The sequence below is a fragment of the Pteropus medius genome, unplaced genomic scaffold (genome assembly GCF_902729225.1).
Source record: "Pteropus medius unplaced genomic scaffold, Ma_sr-lr_union100, whole genome shotgun sequence".
In the NCBI taxonomy this organism is placed as follows: Eukaryota; Metazoa; Chordata; class Mammalia; order Chiroptera; family Pteropodidae; genus Pteropus; species Pteropus medius.
The window spans coordinates 5,595,147-5,618,851 of record NW_024354503.1 but is presented as its reverse complement, the minus strand read 5'-3'; the positions used below and the strand labels follow the sequence as shown (position 1 = coordinate 5,618,851).

At 44.2% G+C, this 23,705-nt stretch overlaps 1 protein-coding gene across 1 annotated transcript in view; it reads left to right on the top strand.

Annotated features, from left to right (window-relative positions):
• The window catches only part of WASF2 (WASP family member 2), a 64,664-nt gene extending 40,959 nt beyond the window's left edge, over positions 1-23,705 (top strand). The window contains 9 exon segments of the mRNA XM_039854620.1: positions 4,210-4,382; positions 10,073-10,207; positions 10,729-10,882; positions 12,991-13,108; positions 14,141-14,271; positions 16,433-16,585; positions 18,213-18,588; positions 18,590-18,746; positions 19,710-23,705. Coding sequence (XP_039710554.1) covers positions 4,253-4,382; positions 10,073-10,207; positions 10,729-10,882; positions 12,991-13,108; positions 14,141-14,271; positions 16,433-16,585; positions 18,213-18,588; positions 18,590-18,746; positions 19,710-19,867 — 1,512 coding nt within the window. The 5' untranslated portion in view covers positions 4,210-4,252 and the 3' untranslated portion in view covers positions 19,868-23,705.

Genomic DNA, 23,705 nt, shown 5'->3' with positions numbered 1-23,705 from the left:
ATTCTGGATCCTGCATGTTCTGGTAACTTAATGAATCTACACCTACAGAAGGGCTTGATTCATGACCATGATTCACCCCTATCTAGTCTCTATACCTGCTTATGGCCATGTGTTCACAAAGCAAGTGGAAACATGTTGCACAGGTGAGGAGGTTATGGCAGTTTAGGTAAAAGCAAATCTAGGAATTTTAGAGCTGCTTAAATATCATCTAGCTTAATCCCTTTATTTTGCATATGAGGAAACTGAAGCCCAGAGCGAGAATTATATTATCTTTGATTTAGGTCATCCAATCTGACCTCCCAACATCATCTTTTTTTAACAGTCTAGGAATGCCCCTCAGCCCCACCCCAACATGTCTGATAGCTGGTCATCCAGCGGATGGTACTGGGGAACCCATAAATTCTAAGGAGAACCTATTCTAATATAGGACAGCTCTAATTAAAAGGAACTAACTAAATTGAAATCTACTTCCCCGTAACTTTTATCTTTTCAATGATTCTAACTTAATTCTTTTCGTATGTAACATCCCCCAAGGTAAGACCTTTTCAGATCTCCAAATTAGCAAATATCAGTATAGCATATACTTTCCTTAATCAAAGTAAAGGATAACTGAAACAAACAAACAAAAACAAACAAACAAAAAAACCCTTCCTTTGATTCTGTAAAAACAAGGCATTCCACTCTTACGTATATTCAAAACTTTTCTCAGCTAAGAACCACTACTTTCTTCACTTTCTCTTCATTTCGGTGACTGGCACTAGCATTTAGCTCTTTCCATGATGTTTTAAATAAAGAAACATACATTTTATAACTTTGTGAGTATAACTATACAGACTATCAGGAGTTTTATAGATATCAGGACTCACCCCTGTTAACCTGTCTGTGGTTTCTCAGTTCATATTTGCTAGCTGTGATGGCCCTCTCCATTTCCATTGTCTCCTTTTTAGCCTGTGAAGAGTTTTCCCACTGATCTTACCTCCAGCCTTCTTTTGCCCAAATATAACTTCTTTGCATCTGTTAGAATGATTTGTCTAAAATGCAAATTTGACCCTGTCACTTCCTTAATTCAGTGGTAAGTCAACACCCAGTGCTCCACAAATTTTCCACTAAATGACTACTGATGATAAAGGAGTCTTTCTCAACTGGATTTCCATGAGTGAATTAAACCCTGATGTCATTAGACATCTACTGTAATGTATTAACTTTTCTCCAAAGCTTCTGGAATAGTGCTAGTTATCTACAGTCTTTAGAAATGAGAATATAGTCACTGTAATCATTTTGTTTGTTCTGTGATTCAGATGAGGAACCCAGTGTGGAAGAGTGCAGGAGGGAGCAATGTATGTTCTTTAGTGGGTCCAGAAGCATGACTGGGAGCAACCTGCAGGAAAAAAACCCCACCAAATTTCATTGAAGTCTGAGGTTTCATCTTTAAATATATGTGACTATTGCATTCTACTGCATAATAAGAGCAGGGTTAAAAGCGTTTTAAAATATTTGTCAATAAATAAAATTGTTTTTGCTGAAAGATTTGACTAGGATCTGTGAAACTACAAATAACTACCTTTTTTTTTTTTAGCCCTGTAGTGGACATTTTATATATGTTATATTATTTAATTTCTCTAGGAAAATTGCCCAATATCACACAGCTAGAGTCAGTGTACTAACCCAATGTCTCGACTCCACAACTTGAAGCTGAGCTGAGAGTGTCAAGAACTTAGAAGTCTTGGCCCATTTCTAAGTTTATCTTCACCAGAACATAGGATTTTTTTTTCTTGGTGAAGTTATTATTGTGGTTCAGATAATGCATAATTCCATATTTCTTATGCAAAATGTAACCTTGATTATCCAAAACAAAAATGAGCAGTGATATGGGTAATTCCATATAACAGAGACTCATGTCTCTCTTTGTTGGCTCTGAAACATATTAAATGACCATTTTTTTAAGTAGCAGATATGCATTTCTAATTGTCTTGATGATTATTGATGTTGTCATTTCTTGAGTACTCTTTAGCTGGTTATAGGAGGTACCTTTTTGGCAAGAGGAAGGCATCTTTCTATTGAAAATTTGGTAAACCCCACTTGGGAAGGTATAAATGCCAAAGTATCAAGGTGTTAGAAAGTTGCCACCCCACCACCATCCCCAGTCTGACATTTACCTAGCCATCTGGAATCCTGTTTTCATTAGGTGTCCAGGGAGAACTTCTGGAATAACTTGTCAGTAGCCACATTCAACACAGAATTTCAATGAGATGCAGCTCCATTAGCTCTCTGAGAAGCTGGAACAAGACTGAAAGTATTGCTAATGGAGGGAACCACTCTGACCGCACGTTTGAATTTCTGGTTCTTCCAGAAAGCTTGAAATACGGGTGTCCAGATGATGGTGTGCAGAGCCCTGTGAAGTTCTTTTCTTTGTAACCCCCTGGCTCCTTTCCTGTTCTAAACTCTCTTCAGCATGAGTTCCTAAAGATTGCATCTTAGTATCTGGTACCCTTCACCTTAAGTAAGAGAAGAGTTATACTGGAAGGGAAAGTCCAGAGTTTGGGTTAGAAAACCTGTTGAGTCAAAGGGGAACTTAGAGGAATGGAATGAAAATTATTTCCTTTGACAGTAGACAAATATTCAGGAAACACCTCTGCACCCCAAAGATAGGCACAGCTGCCACACAGTGACTATTAAAGGGAGGTTCAAAGTTATGAGCAAACAGCTGATTCTCTTGGTTCTTGGGCTGTTGCTGTTGGTGACAGGAAATCTTGTTCCCCAAGCTGCTGGCTTCCTGTTTTATTTTTACTCTTAGCAGATCAGAATGTCCATAACAAGGAGCAGTCTGTTCCAAAGGGTTGTACTCCCCCTTTGAGCCCGAAGGGCTTTTTTTTTTTTTTTAAACTTTTGGTTGGACAATATGTTGGTTCACTTTTAAGATCTATGATATTTAGCTTGATTTAAGCATTTTGTATTTACAATCAACTTTTTTTTTTTTTGGTGATGAACTGATGATTTAAGATTTGATGTAAGTAAACCTGTTTTGCTTCTTTTGTTGTTTAAGAGGAGTTTGCAATATTGGGGACTCGGGTATGTTTCCTTTAAGTTTCACCTTTTTATTTGAAGTGAATTTGCCATTTTCCTTAGCATGAAAATCCTTAGATTGGTTTTGGATATCTTTAGTTTCATAAGATGGGGATATAGGACCACAACCCAGTGTGCCTTGGCAGTCGTCATATCCATTTTGTTGAGACTAAAATCTGCTCCTATCCTTGTAAAGCTAGGAATTTGGTAATCTAACTCTAAAACAATAGCTCAGCATGAACCTGAAGTGCTGGGGGATTTCCTAGGGAAAGAGGCTCAGCCGACCGGATAAGAAACAGTAACTGGAAGGTTTCCTGATCTGCTCCAGACACTTCCTGCTGTCTCAAGAGCCTTTTGGCCCAGGTGTGTTGAACCAGATGGGAGAAAGGGAGCTGTTGGGTAGAAGAGAAAGGACTAGGGAATCTTATAGCAAGCTCAGTTTGCTCTGCATCATGTTTGACATATTGAACATGTAAAATTTTCCTTGATATTCTTTCATTCTGTCAATTTACTAAACTTTAGTAGTGTTAATAGATACTGGCAACTAGTATTTAGTTGTACATTAACAGCCCTCCATCAGGGAAGAACTGGATAAGTTATGTCCTGATGTAGATCAATGGAATCACTATTGGCAACTTAATTTCTTTGTGGAGATTAACAGATGACAGCTCTTTTTTGATTCTTGTAATTGACTGTCTAGAATCTGATCTGTCCTGGTTATGCACAGAATCTGTACCAAGGATAGGATCTGCACCATCTAGGATCTGCACTATCTAGGATCTGCTGAATGGGCTGTTTTCTGACCATGCCTCCTTGCCTCTGGAGACTCTTATTGGTTGGAGCATAGTTGTCATTTTGAGATTTTTAGGTTTTTATGCTGCCTGTGTACCTCAGCTAGCAGTCAACGGTTCAGAGTTTCCCAACTGATTCAGCATGCCTTCTATTAGCAAACCTTTCAAAAAAAGGGGAGAGGGGCATGGTGGTGGTAGAGGAGAAGTCTTTAAAAAGAAAAAAAGATTGGGGGAGAGAAGATTTTTTAAAGCTGTTTTAGATCAGAGCAAGTCAAAAGAAAAAAAAAGGCTCACAGAGCCCTAGTGTGCCTGGAATTTGTGGTTGAGTAATACTTTCCTGTTATTTCTTTTTTAGGTTGTTTTTCATCATTCAGAACATTGCCTGAAGCAGGTCCACCATGCCGTTAGTAACGAGGAACATCGAGCCAAGGCACCTGTGCCGTCAGACGTTGCCTAGCGTTAGAAGCGAGCTGGAATGCATGACCAACATCACCCTGGCAAATGTCATCCGACAGCTGGGCAGCCTGAGTGAGTGCCGCAGAGAGCCTGTGCTTTGCCCTCAGGGGTCGTTGGTGCTCTTTATTTAGTTTCCTTCTCCTCCTGTGTTCCTATTTTTCCCCCATCTGCCTTCCCTAGGTAATGTGAAAATGCATCCCACCCCCCTCCAAAGAGAGGCTCCTTTTTAGTACAGATCCTTCCCTTCAGCCCTTTCTTCATCTACCACCATTCTCTAGGTTCCCCCACCTCTCCCTCCACCTGCTTCAAAAGAAATCTGTGGGAAGGGTGGCAGGAAGGGCTGCAGCAGAAACTGCAGATGGAATGACAGAGCAGAATTCTCTGTGTGTAAAGTGGGAGGTTCACAGAGCAGTATCTTGGTTTGGGGAATGTGCCTGTAATTGCACGAGCTGTTCGATGTAGCCTGACTTTGTTGAAGCCTCAAATGTGCCAATAGTCTTTATCTACCCGACACCCCTCCTTTTATTTCCAAAGAGAAGTAAAGCAAACATGCACTCAGAGATTCCGGCTGACTTATCTGCCCTGGTACACATTTAATTGTGCTGCAAGCCCCCAGGTCCAAGTTCAGGGTACAAATTACTTCTGCAGTCTCTGGGGTATTGGGAGTTTTGTGAGCTGCGTGAGCACACGGTGACACAAATTGTAGCTGGAGCCATTCTTCTCTGGGATGAAGATGGGGGGTAAGCCCAGTCTGATTTGGAGCTGAGAGAAAGCCAGCTCAACTGGATTTTTTTTTTTAATTGGCAAGTATAAATGAGACTGCTTTGGGTGAGGTACATGCATGTGGTTTGGATTTCATTCTGAATCAAGCTGACTTTGCTTGCTTGAAGCCGAGGTATGGGAAGGGCAGATGCTTGGATAGGCTGTGCATTTGTCTAGTGCCACTCCAGCTCCCATAAGAACCTCCGTCAAAATGCCATTTTAGTGATCTTCCTTAGCAAAGGCATCTTAGTGTGAATTATTTCAGACACCCCTTCTACCGCATCACTGCCCTTAGTGAAGGCAGTGGAATATCAAGAAAGCCTGCATTCCCCCAGACAGTAATAGACACTGCCTTTAAAATAGGGGCCTGAGGAAACAGAGCTCTGTGACCAGATGATGTATGGGTTCTGAGATTCCTAAGCCTTCACCTAGCTTAGAGACCATCTCAGTTAATCCAGGGCTTAGGGAAACCTGGATGGGCGTCACGAAGAAATGAAACCCTGCCAGTGCCTGTCTTACACAAAGGAACATTGACAGCAGTGCAACAGCAGTGCGGCTGACAAGTAACCACATGAAGGCTGCAGAGAGCCTCACTGCTTCTTAAAAGCATCATTTCTGCTTCTGTCACCCTAAGAAGGCCAAATGGGTAGAAGTCAATCATAGACTGGTTCCTTCTCCATAGGACAAAGGACATCTAGCTAATGATGCTTCTTTTTCTCACTCAGCAGGAGTTATGCTCTCTCTCAGGTGTTTTTCCAGGGGAGTGTTGATGGATGCCATTGCTCACTCTTTCACTGTGATCAGACCACTCCTATCTTAAAGAAGCTGAGATGAAGGCCGAGGTCAGCTTCTGCCTACAGAAACAAGATTTCCTTACATTGTGGGGCTAACTGACCCTTTATTCATCCTATAAACATGTTTTGAACATGTTTTATGTGCCAGATGCTATGGGGATACAGTGATAATAAGAAATGGTCTCTGCCTTCCAGGAGTTCATAATCTACCAGAGGAGACAGGAATAAATCATTCTTAAAGGGACAATGAGGAGAGGGTGAGAAGCGAACTCATGTTTGTTGGTTTCCTAGTTTATGCCAGATTTTAATAGGACCTTGTAATCCTCTCAGTAATCTTATGAGAGTAGGTGGTAGTATTCTCATTTTTCAGGTGAAGAAATGAAGGCTCAGAAAAACAAGGTAACCTGCCTAGAGAGACACCACCACCAGCGTGAGGCAAGTCAGACTTCCTGAGGCTATCTCATCTCAGTCCCTATTCTAGGTCTCTGCGGCCTCTGCCATCGTTCAGACCTTTGTTGACTCTCATCTTAACTGTTGCCCTAGCCTCCCTTTGACCTCCCTTTTTCTGATCAATCCCCTTAATTCTATGAATGTAAAAATCTTATAAATCTTAAATCTATACCCCTGCCAAAGTGGTCTGCCCAAAATGCAAATCTCACATTTTAAAAATCTTTTATAATTCTGAGTTGTTTGAATTTTTAAAAGTTAAGTCTGTGTTAACGTTTGTAATATAAAACGTGTTTTTAAACTAAGAATACAAATATAAACTATGTATCTCCCCTGTTCCTCACTATGAAATTATCTGAGTTCCTGGGCTTGGCCTTCACGACCTGCCTTCCTTTCCAGCTTTCTTTTCTGTAATCCATCTTCTCCCATTTTATAATCATTTTAAAAGAATCCTTTAAAATAAAAAAAGGAAAGAAATTGTGTGAGTGATGAAGGGAAGGCAGGGGGGGGGGGAGCGGGTTGGAGGAAGGGAAAAAGAGTGAATTATCAACTACTTGTAGTTCCTCTGAGACAGACCATACTCTCATGCCTCCATGTAGTGCCCTGGCTCTTCCTCCTGCCTGGGGAGACCCCTTGCCATCCTGGTAGCTGATCTTTAAGGCCTAGCTCAGGGATTGCCTCCTCCAGGTGGAATCAGTGCGCTCCTCTGAGTGCCTACTACATGCCTGTATTCTTACCAACCACATTATATTGAAAATTATATCTCATATTAAAAAGTAATTTGAAGGTAGAAATCATGTGTTGTTTGTCCTTGAACTATCTGTCTTGTATAGTACCTGGCACCCAGTAGAAGCTTAGTGAATGTTTATTGAATGATTCATGCCTATATTCTCTCCACCATTTCATGCTGTTGGTACACAGTGAATGCAGGGAAGGAAGGAATACTTTCTATGGGAAGTGGGAGCACAGGTGGGGATAAGGAGGGTCAAGGAAGGCTTCATAGAAGAGGTTATATTTGAACCAGTCCTTGAAAGATACTAGGATTTCATTTAGCAGAGAGACGCACAGGAATGGGTTCACATGTGCTTCAAGCGCATGACCTTGGCCTCATGTATTGTACTGTAGCCAGAAATGCTCAGTCTAGTAGAGAAAGTCTGATTATGGAATGGATAAAGCACAAAACTAAAAATTCCACAGCCGTGGATTGCTCCATCATAGCATATCCAGAATTCTTATTTTCCCTTAGTGCAGTGAGATTGGTATTTTACATCTTAGGTTGCCATATCTTAGGAAATAAAGGTACAACCAGCCAGCCAGCACTTTTGACCACCCAGGAGGGTGAAACCCCCACTTGGGTCATTAAGAAATCATGCTGTGATCTTGGGTTTTCTAACTGAGTGCGATGGGGCCATGCCTTTGGAGGTGGGGGTACTCTAAGACTCCCACTCAGACTTCAACAAGAGTAGCTTCACATTTTTAAAAAATCAGTTTTACCTGTTCCAATTCCACATAAAATTTTGTTTGAAGAGTTCTACTGCTAAGGGAAAAAAAAAAAAAAAGATCGTTTCTGGAATCTTTTGCAAAATGTGATATCTATTTATGAATGTCCTGATGTGATGGTGAGTCTGCCTTGAATGAGTGAAATTTAACTCTGAACAAGGCATTTTGGTGTTCTCCTGTATAAGTATCACACTTCTGTTTTTAGAGGTTGGAGTAATTTTTAGTGCTTGAAGAATAGAGACTATCAAATTACTGACTGGACTTATATTTAAAATTTCCTCTAAGCATACAATTTAAGATATTTAGATATTCACACTCTTAAATCATCTGTTGTGGTTGAGCAGTATAAGGAAGAAGCTCATTGTAACAGCTTACATTTTTAGCTCATTTAATCCTGTGACAACTTAGGTAGATATAGTTATCCCTGTTTTACAGATGGAGAAACTAAGGCTAAGAGATGGCTGAAGAGTACACAGGTATAAATAGGAAGAAGTGAGACTTAAATCCATATTCTCTGATTTGAAGTCCACTGCTTCTTCTCTGTATCATCTTGTAGTTTTAAGTATGCATAGGGCCTGGCGTGATATGACAGTGGGGAAGCTTTCACACTACCTCACTCCTTCAGATACCATTCTCAGTGTTACCATTTTTATGTGTTGGGGTTCTTTGTAAGATTTTATCTTGAAAACCATTGTGCCACACTTAAGCCTCCACTCCCATTATCACTGCTCCCTTCACTGAGGAGCGGGAAATCGTGGGTACTCTCTTGGTGACCTGAAGGTAAGTTAAGTTGGGGTTTTCTTTTCCTCCTGCTGGATGGTTTTTGAGCCTGGTTTATTTTCCACACATAATATCGCATGTTTCTCAGCTTTAGCCTTCTACTTGTAATTTTCCATTACCTGGATGAGCATGATACATTATGTTTTTTAATAGGAATTTAGCCATATTATGGGCAGGGATCAGATAGGATTGTCAACCTGCAGGATAGAAATGCAGCTCGTTAGCCAATTTCAGTCCTTTGAGCCCAGGAGCTTCCCATAGCTGTTTAGATCCCAAAACCATTCAGTATGCAAAGACTTGCTCCTTTCCTTGATTAGAAACTCCTTATTGACTAAATTTACCAGCAATTCAAAATATGCAGTTGATTGGTCTTGTCCTTACTCTCCAGGTTACGCTAGGAAGGTGAGCCACAGTTCAACCTGAAGGTGCAGTTCTGGCCTTTTATACTAATTTTTCCCCCTCAAGTGTAGACTAAGCATAAATGAAGTTTAAAGTTAAAAATCAGAGCCTACTTTAAATAGTTCGCAAAGAAATCATCTTTTAGTTGAGCACAGTCACTTACGCCAGCCTTCACCTCGCAAATAAGAAACTCATATGGTATATTTGCTTGTATGCACCACTTTTCATTCGTAGCAAGAATGTGCTTTGTGGCTTGGAATGACAATATGGAGGTAGCATCAAATTGCTGTTATGTTTCTTTGGCTGCAAATTCTCCTTGCATTCCAGGGTTGAAAGTATTGAAGTCTATGAAACTCTTTTCTTTTTCTAAAAAACAAGACATTGTGGAAAGGAACCACTGGTATGCTGTTTTTCAGGGAGGGCTTGAAAGTTTCAGCTTTTTATTTGTTCCCTGAGATGTAGATTTGAAGGATTATAACCTAGAGCAAAGACTTTCAAAGTTGTAAGTTATAAAACATAAAATAACCTTTTCACCCCTTAGAAGAAGTTATAAGTCTCTGCTGTGAGTTGCTGATAAGTTCAAGGCTCCTCGAAGATACTACAACTCATCATGGTGGTTCAATGTACTTTTGAGGCTCCATTGAGGATGTAATTTCTTATTTTTTACGTTAATTGTAGACACCTAGAAGGTCCTTCTAACTCCCAATCTGTTTTCCAGAACCATTTTACAAGGTGCTTTTATAGAGTAGCAAGGAGCTGAGGGCTATAGGCAAATGTGTAGACATATTGTCTACCCTTCCAGGATTCATTTTTTTGTATTACACCTTTTTGATTTTATTCAGCCTCCTTTGAGTTTTGTGATTGTTTAGAGTTCGCCAAGAAGACTGTTATAGAACATATGCGGAACGCCCAAGCTTGGAGGGTATGTCTCTATTTCCAAAAGCAAGCACCTACATATAACCCAAACCATCTTGGGAGGGGGTTGTTTGGGAGGTGGGGAGTATGATCTTTAGCAGCCAGTTTTTCTGACCATTTATGTCACTTTTATGCACTAGTGACTTGGTTTCTTTGCTCTTTCAGGTAAATACGCAGAGGACATTTTTGGAGAGCTCTTTATTCAGGCAAATACCTTTGCCTCTCGGGTAAGCTCCCTTGCTGAGAGGGTCGACCGCCTACAAGTTAAAGTCACTCAGCTGGATCCCAAGGAAGAAGAGGGTAAGGGAGCTGAGCTCAGCATTTGCAGGCTCTGCTGAGCAGTTTCTTAAGAGTTTTTTTTCTGAGTTATAAAAAAAAGTGAGGGGAGAAATCACAGACCTATGGAGTTCTGCTTTGAAATGACACAAGCCTGGGTGGTGTAGAGAAACCTTTTTAGCTCTACCACACTCCCACACACTCCCTCTCTCCCATTCCCCCAATTCCCTCTTTCTCAAAGTCCCCTTCCCCCAGTCTTATTTTGCTACCATAAAAGTACTTGGAAGATTCATTCCTCCTAAGGAGAGGCCTGGTAGATCTGGCCACATAGTAAACCTTTGTGTTGCCTCATTTTGTTCAGTCGTGAAATGGCTGGGCTGCTGACAGCCTTGTGGGGCTTCCCCAGAGGGGGAGAAGGAAAAAAACCTGGCTGCAGACAGCCGCAGCCAAGAAATGTAGCAGCTGAGGCCTCTCCGACTGGTGTGACTCAGTGTTTGCTCAAATAGCCTGTCGTCCATTTTCTAATGCCTTCCATCTTCTCTCAGTGTCACTACAAGGAATCAACACCCGAAAGGCCTTCAGAAGCTCTACCATTCAAGACCAGAAGCTTTTTGACAGAAACTCTCTCCCGGTACCTGTCTTAGAAACATACAACACTTGTGATACTCCTCCACCTCTCAACAATCTTACCCCATACAGGTAATCTGGCCAGATCCTTTTTTTGGCCTGTGGTTAACAATATTAGATTGTCTTTATTTAAAGATATTGTTTATGTTAGAGAATTGTATCTGAAAGCTTACTACCTACCCTAGAGTTGCTTGTGGCAGCAGAAGCTAACATTTACCACATAAACAGTTGTCACCTGTTATTGTTTGCTTTCTGAAATTCATAGTAAATGTAATATATATTGAAAGTTTGCTATAGCATTGCATGCTACAGAGTTTAATTTGGTATAAGCCAGGTCCATCTTGGATTCCATCCAAGGAATTTAGTTATTGTAGAACCAAAAGGACTTTGTTACAAGGCAGTCCTATAGCATGCATCCCAGGGGCAACATTCTAGCAAGGCTCCCACTTACTTGGAAACCACGAGATTACCAGATGTTTGGGCGTGTTAGTGGGGCCAGCCTTGTGGACTGGCTGCTCTGGGCCCTGGGGGTCTTTCTAAAGCTTAAGGAGTAACTGGCATTTTTCCAAATGAGTATCGTTCACTTTGTTTTAAACATCCTTTCAACATTCCCCTCTGAAACAGGACCTACACTGCTATAGCTGGACTTGAAAAAGCAGGTAGCCTTATAGACAACTTCAAGCCCTTCCCCTGTAGTGGGCTAGTAGTGTTATCATCCTGCAAATAACCACTGAGCAGGGCCAGAAAGTGAATATTTATCTTGCTTGCATCACAAATATCTTTGGAACAGGTAAAAAGTAATTACAGATAGCTAGAGGCAGATATGTTCTGTGAGACATGGGTATACTGCAAAGTAGAATTTGTGTGTATGTGAAATTCAGGGACACCAGCCTGATCCAGGGAGCCTGGAAGCTTCTCACACAGATATCGAGAAAGTACATGGCATCTATCCTATGTTATTACTGTGTGAAATTATGTTTGTCCCTTGGCTTTCAAAGGGGCTAGCTAGCATAGCAGGACAGAGATTTGACTGCAGCCTCTATCATTTAGTTGGATTTAGGCAGAAGAGTTGTGGGGCAGAAGGGAGTACACGCCTGATAATATTGAACAGAATATGGTATAGGGTTTGTGCGGTAGGATAGGGTAAACATATTAAGACAAGTTTCTTCTTTAGATAATGGTATTTTCCTTTTTAACATTCTCCTCTCAGTGTTCTGAATTTGGCCTAACAGAAATGAGTGGAGGTACAGCTAACTTAAAACAAGATTTAATATAAAAATCATTAGTGTTTGATTTAGAAATGCTTTCTGTGTGTTGTGATAGGATTAGTAACCAGGAAATAGAGTTGCCTTTCCAATTCTTTTTAGTTTAGAACGGTGTTAAAATAGATGTACACCCCCTAAACACATACTTTCTGGAAAGTGAGAGAGACTTATACCAAAGTGCAGGATTCCAACCAGGATCATTGAGTCTGGCAGATAACTCTTACATCGACACTCAGTAACTCACTCTGTACCCCGTCACAGCCACTAAGAGATGGTAATTAAATCATGGGTCATAAAACATCTGGCTATCTTCTCAGTGGGGCCCCCTTGTGGTTGCGGAAGTGGGCAGATGCTAAGCTATTCTAGAAGGAAGCAAGAAAAGTGGAGTGCTGTGGTTATTTGTTTTTATAGAGGATTAACAGCTGCACAATATATACATTCATGTGTATTTATGTATACATATATACAGGTGTGCACAGGTTTCAGGTAGGTGGGAAGCACTAATGCTTCCTAGAGAGTCCAGGAGAATTGATGCAGAGAAAGGGAACCAGTGGCAGAAACCCCCTCTGATATGCCAGAATATCAGGATATCCTCAGGGAGATGTCTGTGGCCATGTAGACCATTAGAAATAATCAGGATCCCTGATGCTATAGCCCATTCTTTGCCCTGACCATGCACATTTCTCTACCAGGAATTGAAAGTAAAGCTAAAGTTCTTAAAAAGCCAGCTAAATAAAAGAGGTGGCATTTAAGGGGCATTGGAATACTGGTATGGGACAGGAAATATGCAATCAATTTGAATGACTTCTTGATTCCTGAGTGTAAAAACTGCTAAATGGTAGGTATTTGGAATATTGGATTTGGTTAGGAGCTCATGTATGTACTGACAGCCACTTGTCTTCATTTCTATCCCAGGGACGATGGGAAAGAGGCACTCAAATTCTACACAGACCCTTCATACTTCTTTGATCTTTGGAAGGAGCAGATGCTGCAGGACACCAAGGATATCATGAAAGAGAAGAGAAAGCATAGGGTGAGGGGAAAGGGGCCTCTGTTCTACACATCAGTAAGCACGATTGTGGAGGGGGGATAAAAAGGAAGCCAGTCTTATGTGAAGTAATCATTCCGAGTGGCTGCTTGCTTGGATGCCAGGTGAAACTCTTAAAAAAAATGTGTCCAGTCCAAGCACAACCAAGATGAAAGTAGAAATCACACCAAAAATGTGTGTGTTCCCCCCAGCGCTATTAACAATTGAGTATATTCAGGCTGAGTTTTAGAAATTGACTTTTCTATTCACCATTTCTTTCTCTTGCAATTTGCACCTGACTCTGCTGGACACTTGAGCTAAGCTAGTCCCTTTCCTGCCAGTTTTGCAGCTCATTTCTCAGAGATCAGCACTAGCTTCTACAGTGTTTGATTTGCAACAGGAGCAATTTAACACCTTCACTACTGGTGGAGTGGGGTGGAGGCGAGAGCATAGGCCTAGTTTTGGGAGATGCTCCTCCTTCCTTAGACTCCCAGTGATGTGTGTAAGCATGGGACCTACCAGTTGCAACTTCACAATCCCATTAGCATGGCTGCTAGGAGTCCCAAGAGAGCACCAGGGGCTAGTACAGCTGTACAAGCTGAAGAATTTTTCATTAGTTGTTTTGTTTTCTTTATTAACTATGTCCTTATATCTACCCCACGTATCTACAGCTGTCATTATTTCAAGTATCTCTTGACTGACCTTTATGGCAGAGCAAATAACAAATAGCTTTTACTAACTTTCTAACCATTAGAGCTACTCAAAAACATGAATGAGTTACCCAAAGAGGTAGTAGGTTTCTAATTCCTAGAGATATTTGAATGTAGAATTGAGCAAATGTGTTCGAGTCCAGAATTATGGTTTGGATTAGGAGACCTCTAGGTCACTCCAAACTCAGTAATTCTATAAATGCTGTAGTTACTCTACGTTGTCTAGGCAGTTCCTCTCTCGGGTGTGCATCCGTGAAGGTGGATGGAATTTTGATGAAGAACTTTGGAAAATGTTTTACAAATAATTTTCTTTTTCTTTTCATTATAGAAAGAAAAGAAAGATAATCCAAATCGAGGGAATGTAAACCCACGTAAAATCAAGACACGTAAGGAAGAATGGGAGAAAATGAAGATGGGACAAGAATTTGTGGAATCCAAAGAAAAGCTGGGACCTTCTGGGTAGGTGGTGCTTTTATACTCTGAGTATCATTTTTTGAAGGGGCTGGGGACTCGGGGGCAACAGTCTGACAGCTCTGGTGTGACACCTTTAACAGCCCCTGAAGTCTAGTTGTATGACTTAGATCAATACTACTGTTAATCAGCTACTTAAAAGTGCAGCATATGGTGATTAAAACTTGCTAAATAAATCAAGACTCAGCAAGCAGTTTAAAAGAGGTGACCAAAGTGTTCTGGAAAAGAACGCCCATGGCTTCCAGCGCCCTTACTCTGACAGACACTGGTACGTGTCAAGGCCTCAAAGGAAAGATTGCAAAAGGAAGAAGAGTGGTCTTGGGAGCCCTTCACCTCCAGAGCTTCGATTTGAAGGTTGTGCCTAAGAGTTGGGCATCTCACAGGAGTGGGGAGGGCGAGGCAGAGAATTGAGCGCATCACCAGAGCAACTTTTCAGTCAGTTTTTGCCCGTCTCAGGAGAGAGGCTGGCCAAGGGACTGAAAGCAGACCTCAGAGACAGTGTGGGAAAGGTCACTTAGCCAGTATTGAGGCTATATATCTCCACTGAAAAATAGTAGATGTCAGTCTGACCCCATTTCCCAATACCAAATCCCACTAGAGGTTTAAAGGGAAGGTGGGGGAGGATTGTTTTAAAGCTTGATTTGATGCTTCTCCTGGTGTCCAGCCTATGTGACATTCAAAGCCAAGTCACCACGACTGCTAGGCATGAATGTCGCCCTGGTTTTTCCCCTAAATTCATTGCATCCTGGCTGACAGAGAACCATGCCAGCCCATACCGGGAGTCTAGGAATGATAAAAGGAAAGAGTTGAGTTTTAGAAATAACTCTACCATGAAAATCTTGACTTTTAAAAATCTTGACACTTCTGACACTGTTCTTCCTGGATTAAGAGATTTGTTTTAAAGAGTGATGAAGATGACGAGAAAGAAAACGAACTTTTCTCTCCACAGGGAAATCAGCCCTGAGGGTACCTCCATTACCTTCATCTCAGTAAAAGGGCCATTTTATTCCATGGTCCTATCCTGTTCAGACAGGCCCTTGTCATAGGTTCAGTGACTCTAAGGCTAGGAGCTTGCATATTCAGAATATGCCAATTATTTTATGTTTGTTTTTTGAGGTGTTGTGTGTGGTTTTTGTTTTGGTGGAATGGGGGTGGTAAAAATGAGAATTTTGCCTCCCATTTTTCTGTTGACCAGGAGGTTTGTGGTTGGGCTGCATGGCTGGTCTACCTGGACATGCTTGTTGGCAAACCTATAAGAGCTGTGCCAAGCCTATAGGAGTCCAGGCCTTGGGGATTTTCCACATCAGAGCATCATTTAATTCAGTTAGTTTCCTCCAACTCTGTTTTCCCAGGGGTCTATTTTAGATACGTTCTTTAGAACCCAATAATGGTGGAAAGAAGGGGGAGGGGTGGGTGAAGTAGAACAGGCCACTTTTTGCTAGCTGCCGCTTGGTATATTTGGACTTATTTGGAGGTTTGTTGTTGTTCGGCCAGAGCACATTGCTCTGAGGGGCAGGTTTTCATCCAAGGCACAGTGCTCTGAGGGGCAGGTTTTCATGAAGCAAGCCCTAGCACCCTACTTTAATTGGCAGCTCATTTTGTTTGATAAGAGACCCGGCAGAGAGACCACATCTAACTACCACACAGCACCTTGCATTTGTCCTCAGCTTGGTTTTGCAATCAAATGCCTCCTTGGCCTTATGAGCACTCCAGAGGCTTGCCGACCTCAAAACCAGGCTGTGTGCCAGTCATGTGTTTGCACCTCACTAGCCTTGGGGCTTGGCTTTGCCCTTTGCCACAAGACAGACTGGGATTTGGGTATAGGCTGCTCCTAACATTTGGGAAAGAATTTAAAGAACTGCTGGGTTTGACAAGGCCAACACTGAGAAAGGAACAGCATGGTTTTGATAATCTGGGTTGAATTCCATTTCTGCAAACAATCCAGCAGAAACACCTGGGAGATAGTAAACAATAGAATATTTAGTCCTAAAATAAAGTTTCAGTATAACAGAAACTATATAGGGAATATACTTACTTTTTCTCCTTAATAGCTTTTGTATCAAATGCATTTTTGTGGGATCTTTTAAGAAAGCAAGAGAGTGCCACTCAGACTTTGTAAATGACAGTTATTGCATGGGTTCATTATCAGGTATCCATCTATCTCGGTGTACCAGAATGGCAGCATTGGCTCTGTTGAAAACATGGATGCGAGCAACTACCCACCACCACCACAGTCAGACTCCACTTCTCCACCTTCTCCTTTCTCTGAGGACAGCTTGCCTCCTCCACCAGCAGAATTCAGGTAGACCGTCTACCCAACTACAAAATAAGAGTTCCAAATGCAGACCGGGACCACTAAAATAACTTCAGGCAAATCTGTCTAGATGATAGAAATAATTAACATTTATCAGGTGTTTGTAAGGTGCTAGGTATTATGCCAAACAGTATATGTTACTTTGTTTCTATAAGAGTTCTCTTAAGAAAGGTACCCATTTTATAGATGAGTAAATGGCAAGGCACAGAGAGGTCAGTGAATTTACCTAAGGTCACAGAGCTAGTAGGAGGCAGAGTCCAACCTGACTGGACTCTGTTCTTTACTACTAGCTATACCTGAACTCAGCATGAATTGAAGTAGTATAATATAACCTGTCCATAAAATATTTATCAGATACTTTGTCCAGTTATCTAGGAACCTAGTAGTCACCTTTCTCTCCTGTTGCTTCTAGTTCATTTCACATTGGATAGAATCTCCAGAAAAAATGAAACAAAGGGAAAAAAAGAGATGAAACTCAGAACCTGTCCATTTTGATATGTGTCAGTGTCCCTGGCAGAGGTGTACAGGGAAAGAGTTAGCAAGTAATGGCAGACAGGGGCTCTGATGAGTGTTCGGATTTCCGTGTTTCCTCACAGTTACTATTTTCTTTCTGATGCCTGGTCCACTTTTCTCCTTGGACACTGTTCAGTCAGAGATTGTATATGTTGAGGACTCCTCAAATGGAGAATAAAGCAGTGCTTAAGCTCCCCTTCCTTCAGCCCCATTCTTCTTGGCTTTTAAAGCCTCTGTTCCCAAATCTCCTGCCTCCCATATCACTTCCTGTTGATTGTCCTGTCAGATGTAGCTGAGGCTTAAAGTCTGTGGAAAATTCCAAGATGGATGCTTTTCTAAGGAGTAGCTAGCTATTAGTGCAGGGCAGATACAAAGGTGGAAAAAAGAAGCCCTTCGGCCTCACACGTGGCCTGAGACCTTGCAGCTGCAGCCGAGCATACCTGACCCAGGAGAGGTACACCTTAACCCTCTCTCAACTCAGGTCAAGTTGGCTGGCACATTCATTTCCTGTTTCTGTTGACCCTCAGACCCTCCAGTCTCTCTCAAGTTTCCCACATGAACACTGAAGGTGCCTTCACCTAAATCTGTACCCTGCTCAGGCTTGGTTAGCTTGGCTTGGGTTTCCTGCCCTCGCAAGATCTAGTGAATGTTAATAGCCTGAGGAACAGAACCTGGTGGGTGAGCGGTGTTTGAATTTTTATTCCAGTTCTTTCTTGCATGCCTTCTTGGTCCTGGCTGCAGGATTAAACTGACCGTTGATTTTAGAGGAAAGTTCAGGAGGGTGCTTTCCCTTGAAGAGCTGAAAGGTTTGAGGGGGACCTAAGAGTTGATCTTGGGCAGCCCTTACCTGATAGAGGAATCCCAAGTTCACTTCTTTCAGCTAGTTTATCTCAATTTCTGCTTACACTCCTCTGCTGATGGGAAAGCTCATTATCTTCCAAGGCTGCCCATTTCATTCTCAACCATTCCCAGATTTTTCTTTCTATTTGAGTCAAAATGAAATGATATAGTCAAGCAAAATGAACCTAGGCTTAGAGATTAACTATGGGTGGATGTTTGCATGCCGAAAGTGATGATGGGTCTTTTTTCTTTGTCCTTTTAGCTACCCAGCTGACAACAACCAAAGGGGGTCTGGTTTAGCTGGATTCAAAAGACCCAGTGTGGTCAGCCCAAGCCATCCACCACCAGCTCCTCCTCTGGGCTCTCCGCCGGGCCCCAAACCTGGCTTTGCTCCACCACCTGCCCCTCCGCCTCCACCTCCAATGATAGGCGTCCCACCCCCACCCCCACCTGGAGGATTTGGATCCCCAGCGACCCTGCACAACCACCTTCTCACCCCCTCTTTTCCACCTCATCCTGATTTGCTGCCCCTCCACCTTCCTCCCCCACCCCCAGCAGCTGACTACCCAACCTCCTGCCACACTCCTCCCCTGTCTCCCAACTGGGGCAGTGGCAGTGGGAGAGCACCACCTCCCCCTCTCCCCCTCCCCCCCTCCAGGGTCCCCTCCTCTCCCTTGTGGTGGTGTAGATGGCCAGCCTGCCGCACCACCACCACTTTCCGATATGCCCAAGTCCAAGTCCTCCTTGCCTCCTGTGAGCGATGCCCGCAGCGACTTGCTGTCAGCCATCCGCCAAGGTAAATCCCAGTGGTGGGTCCGGGATCACGAAACCCTGTCTTTCTGCAGCTGGGATGAGTGGAGGGTGGGTAAGGGGTTCTGTGCCCTTTCCGAGGAATAGCCTTCACTGAGTGGAAGAGATTGGGACCTCAGTTCTCACATCAGCCTGAAGAAAGACTTCACCCCAAAAATATGGAGATTTAGATTTCTTTCCACCCTGGTTTCAAGTAAAGAATTCTTAACCTGGGATCTTTGAACTCCTTGAAAATTTAAGCTTTGCGTGTGTTTGTGTCCATTTTGTGTCCTAGAGAAAAACAAGAATCACTGCCCTAAAAGGTACTTCCTCAGCTAGGCTCAGTCACTCCTTGTCCTCCACCTTTTTGCCTTTCATGTCCTTCCTTCCTGCTCTCTTCTTTTCTTACCCACTTCCTCCTCCCCTTTTTCTCCTATCACTTTCCTCTTGTCTCCTTGCTTTCTTCCTACCTTCCTCCCCTTCCTCATCATCATCTCGCTCTCATGGGGCATTATCTTTCTGTCAGAGGCCGGGTCTGGTCCCAAGGAACTAGAGTGGTTTCTTCTGTTTGTGATTCTCAAGGAGCTGAAGGATTGTCTAGGAGAGAGAACCTAGGGCAGCAGAGCTCTGTGGTAACCAATGAATTGGGCAGGCGGTATGCCTACTGGATGAATTGTGGTGGCCAGTCCCCACTGAGAGCCTCGTGAAAAGTGCCATCGTCACCAGCCTGAGAGCTAGAAACTGAAGAATAGCAGACTTCCTTTCAGACATACTTACAGCACCAGGGCTACCATTTCATAAACCTTCATCTTTATTTTTTTATTTCCCTCTTTGTTTTCTCAGAGGATCCTTCTTTTTTGCTGTCCTTTCCCATATTCTACCCACCAGTGGCCATTTCCCTTTTCTTGGTCCTAGATGGATTCTGCGACTGACTTACCTTCTTAACCCTTCTCTCTCTCTTTCTCACCAGGCTTTCAGCTGCGCAGGGTTGAGGAGCAGCAGGAACAAGAGAAGCGGGATGTCGTGGGCAATGACGTGGCCACCATCTTGTCACGTCGCATTGCTGTTGAGTACAGCGACTCGGAAGATGACTCTTCTGAGTTTGATGAGGACGACTGGTCGGATTAACTCTTACTGCTGCCCACCTCTTTTCTTTCCTTCCTATCTGCCTTCTTTGATGCCTACCCCAACTGGTCCCATGGGGGAAAAAAGGGAGGAAAAAAAGAATTTCAAGGGGCCAAAGCCTTCCCTGAAGCAACCAAAGATATATCCCAGTGCTTCCTCCAAATCAACACGTATTTCCCAGCTCCCGTTGGTTGTGAAGCCAACCCTGAGGGTCAGGATTTGAGACAAAATGTTCCCTCTTCCCCACTGCATATCGAAGAGAGGGAAAAACCCCAAAGCTGATCCCTTTGTTTGGGTTTAAATTGGAGTTGATACCTTCCCCTAGGAGCCATTTTCAACTGTGGACTTCTCCCAAAATCCTTGCCCTCAGCTACTTCGAATAATGCTAGCCACCATCTGTTCCTAAAGCCTGCGTGGACACAGCCTGCCCCTTTCCCATGCACTGAGAGCGGAGCAGGCCACGTGCCCCAGCAGCCAGACTGCTGCACCCTTCTGCCCTGATCTGTGGGGTGAGGCTGCCTTTTGCTAAGTCCTTTTTGCGTCTGGATGCCCTTTATTCTAGGAGCCATCAAGCCCCTAAAGAAGGTCTCGATCCCTCTGCCCAGAAATGATGCCTTTCTGAGGGCTAAGATGGTTACCTTCCTCCCAGGCTCCCACTCCTGAGTGTGATGTTCTGGTCTCCCTTCAATGCCCCTCCCTCGCCACCAGGTGCCTCTAGGCACCACAGCCCATTTTTAACCTCTAATACCCATGACCAAACTAGCCCTGACACGGGAATATGTGCCTCTGCTGGCTGTCAGGAGCCAAGCTTAGAGACTTGGAACTATAGGAATAGAAGAACAATGAGGCCTTTTGGGTTCTACCCTCTTAATGATGCTAAAGTCTAGAAATAGGAAGTGACTTGTTCAAGGTCACACAGTTGGATGGTGACAGAGCTAGAGCCCAGAGTTTCTTATTCCAAGTCACCTGTGCTTTCTGGGACCAAATAGTGGGCACCTGCTGGAGCCTGGGCAGAGCAGTCTTGGCTCTGTTCTGCTACAGACCTCACCATAGGTGGGGGTCCCAGCAGGAAGGCTCAGGGCCTGTGCCAGGCCCATCAGTGCTGCTCAGACCCTTATAGCCTCTCTTGTAATTCTTTGCTTCCCCTTTGCTATCACCAGCCAACCACATGGCCCTGGGAGCTGCCCTTCTGGGGGATCAGAGGTAGTGAGAGAAGGAAGGGGGTGGGCAGCTTTGACAGGTGCTGTTTTCAATTCCTCTGCAACTCCTCCCCCTTTTATTTCCCTAATTTTAGCATAGGTTCTGCCAACTGTAGAAACTTCAGTCCCTCAGGCTGGCAGCCACGGCAGGTAGCTGCCTGGGGGGGCCTGGCAACCATGAGGGCTGAAAAGCAGAGGGACTCTGGGTCTTGTTTCCAGCTCCCCTCCTCACTGCACACGGTGATGTTCCCTCCCTCGCTCCCCCCTTTTCCCAGAGCTAATACACAGGTGCTATTATTCAGAAAAAACTGGTCAGCTTTGGCCAGCAATGAGGTTTCTTCTCTTCTGCCCTAACTATTGTGTATCCTCTTATGCTGAAACCGGCTTCTCCTGGCTTCTCCTGCGTTCAGAGCCCTGAAACAAAGAGAAACAGGATCTGTCTCTACCCAGCACAGCAAATGGTTGTAGTAATTGCCAAAGCCCTCATAAACCCCTCCGGCTTGAGGAGAGTATGTAATCATAGGTACTGCCGCTGTGCCCTAGCTGAATACTCCCCCTCTGCCTTCTTTCCTTGAACTCAGGCAGGGACTGAGCCTGTAGGAGCCAGCATGCCCTCCTGCTGGGGCTGCTCCGGAGAGTGCCTTCCTCCCTCTCCCCAGGTCATGTGTCTCTGGCATAAGGCCGGCACCTGGCTCTAGTGCAGAGCATACCGGGCCATGTGTGCCCCCGCATTGCTTTCCACCTTGCACTTTGGAAGCTGAAGATGCATTCTTTAAAACCCTAAAATGGCCATTGAAGGTGCCCCCAGCTGCAGCCCACAGTGGCTGGAGAGGCAGGCAGAGGGCAGTGGTTCTCCCAAATAGGAGTCCTGGGGCCTTGCCAGGCCAGGGTTTGGGCCTAATGGTTTTGACTAAATTACCCTCACCCCGCTCTTTTCCGGAAAAAGGGGGAGCCATTGCCACTCACTATCATTCTGCTCTGACCTTGAAGGGGGTGGTGTTGGCCTGGCTTCTAGACTGGACAGAGTCCACCGTGGAAAGGGCTGGGGGCAGGAGGGGGTGGGGAGGGGCACTGCCTACGGAAGGTAGGATTAGATCATTAGCTCAGTGACCTCCTAGGGTTTCGATGTGCTGTGTTCTCATCCTACAGCTGGTTTGGTAATGATCTGCAAGTCCCGGAGAGCAACAGCACAGCTCTGCCTGACGCTCTCATTAAAATCTATGCAGCCAAGCTCGGCGCTTTGTAGCAGCCGGCCTTGCGAAGCCTCCTCAGCTGGGTGGGGGGTGGGGGAGCGGACCCAGTCAGCTGAGAGGCCTTCTGGGCTCTTCTTATGCATATGTGCACCCCCAAAAATGCTTCTTTAAACCCAGAGCCCTCTAAGATGAGAAAGGACCCTATGCAGGTAATCTCGTGTCTTTGGAATCCTAGAATTGTAGAATGCAAAGTTTAGTGATTATTTAAGCTGTGCCGAGGCTGGTAAGAGTATGGAACAATGGCCCATAAAGACTTTTAAGCACTGAAGCCAAGGAGCCACCTCCTTTCCTGGACTGCTCAGCCCAGGGGACCTGTCCCCATTCCTGTGGCCCAGGGACCCGGCTTCCAGTAGGCAATGTCAGAAGAGACTGGTGGCTTTGCCCAGGTTGTGAGATGAGTACATTCCAAAGGAGCAGCCTTGGGGAGAGGGCAGGCTCCTGACCCCTTGGAGGCTCAGAGCAGCCAGCCCAAGCTCTGGCTCGCCTCCGGAAGCTTGAACGCCCTCAGAAACGACCCTGGCCAATGTCACCACAAAGCCGAGGCGGTGTTGTCAGGGCTAATGTGAAATCTCTTCCCGTGGCGCCAAACCTCCGGCTCTGCAGCGCCAGCTTGGACAGATTGAGGTCTCTGTGGCTTTGGTGACCCTGCTTAAGCATTCCCACCATGTCCCAGCTCTGCTCTCAGCCTGCCTCCCACCGCAGCCCCCCTTACCTGACCTCAGGGCCTGGGGATGGGGGAGTGCCCTAAGGCCAGGGGCTTTTGCTCAGGAGATGTATCAGGCCTCCTAGGGGCATCAGCCTTTGAGCTCTACTGGGGTCCAGCTGACCCTGGGGACCAGGTGTTTCCCAGGGATGTGCCTTGTTCTGTGCCTCAGTGAGGGCTAGGGAACAATGTTGTTGTATTAACTCTACTCAGTTGACTCACCTGAGAAACTAACCAATTTTTACTTTTTGTCTAGAATGATGAACATGTAGGAGAGTGAGCTGTAAAGCTCCCAAAGTGCCTTTCTTTCTCTGATATAAACATATTTATAAGGACCTATTCCAGTGGACTCTTACGTGTGTTTGCCACATCAGGGTTCTGAAAATGGGTCTCTTTTCCCTGAGGATGGGAAAGGGGCTGCAGTTGGAGATCTGAGCAGTGGGGTTAAGCCAGACCCCTACAGTGACCCTTTCCCTTGGCCCTCCTCCTCTCAGGTCCTTAGAAGGATGTCCAGTTTTTTAGAGCCCTGTGGCCCCAAGCCTGGTCTCATTTGCTTCCCTGCCAGGCTGTGTGCACCACATTAGCTCCCTAGTGACCTGAAGTTTCCATGTAACTATGTATAGATGCGAATACAAAAATGCCAACATTTTAAGTAATTTGATAAAGTCTTTGTAGCCACCCAGCCA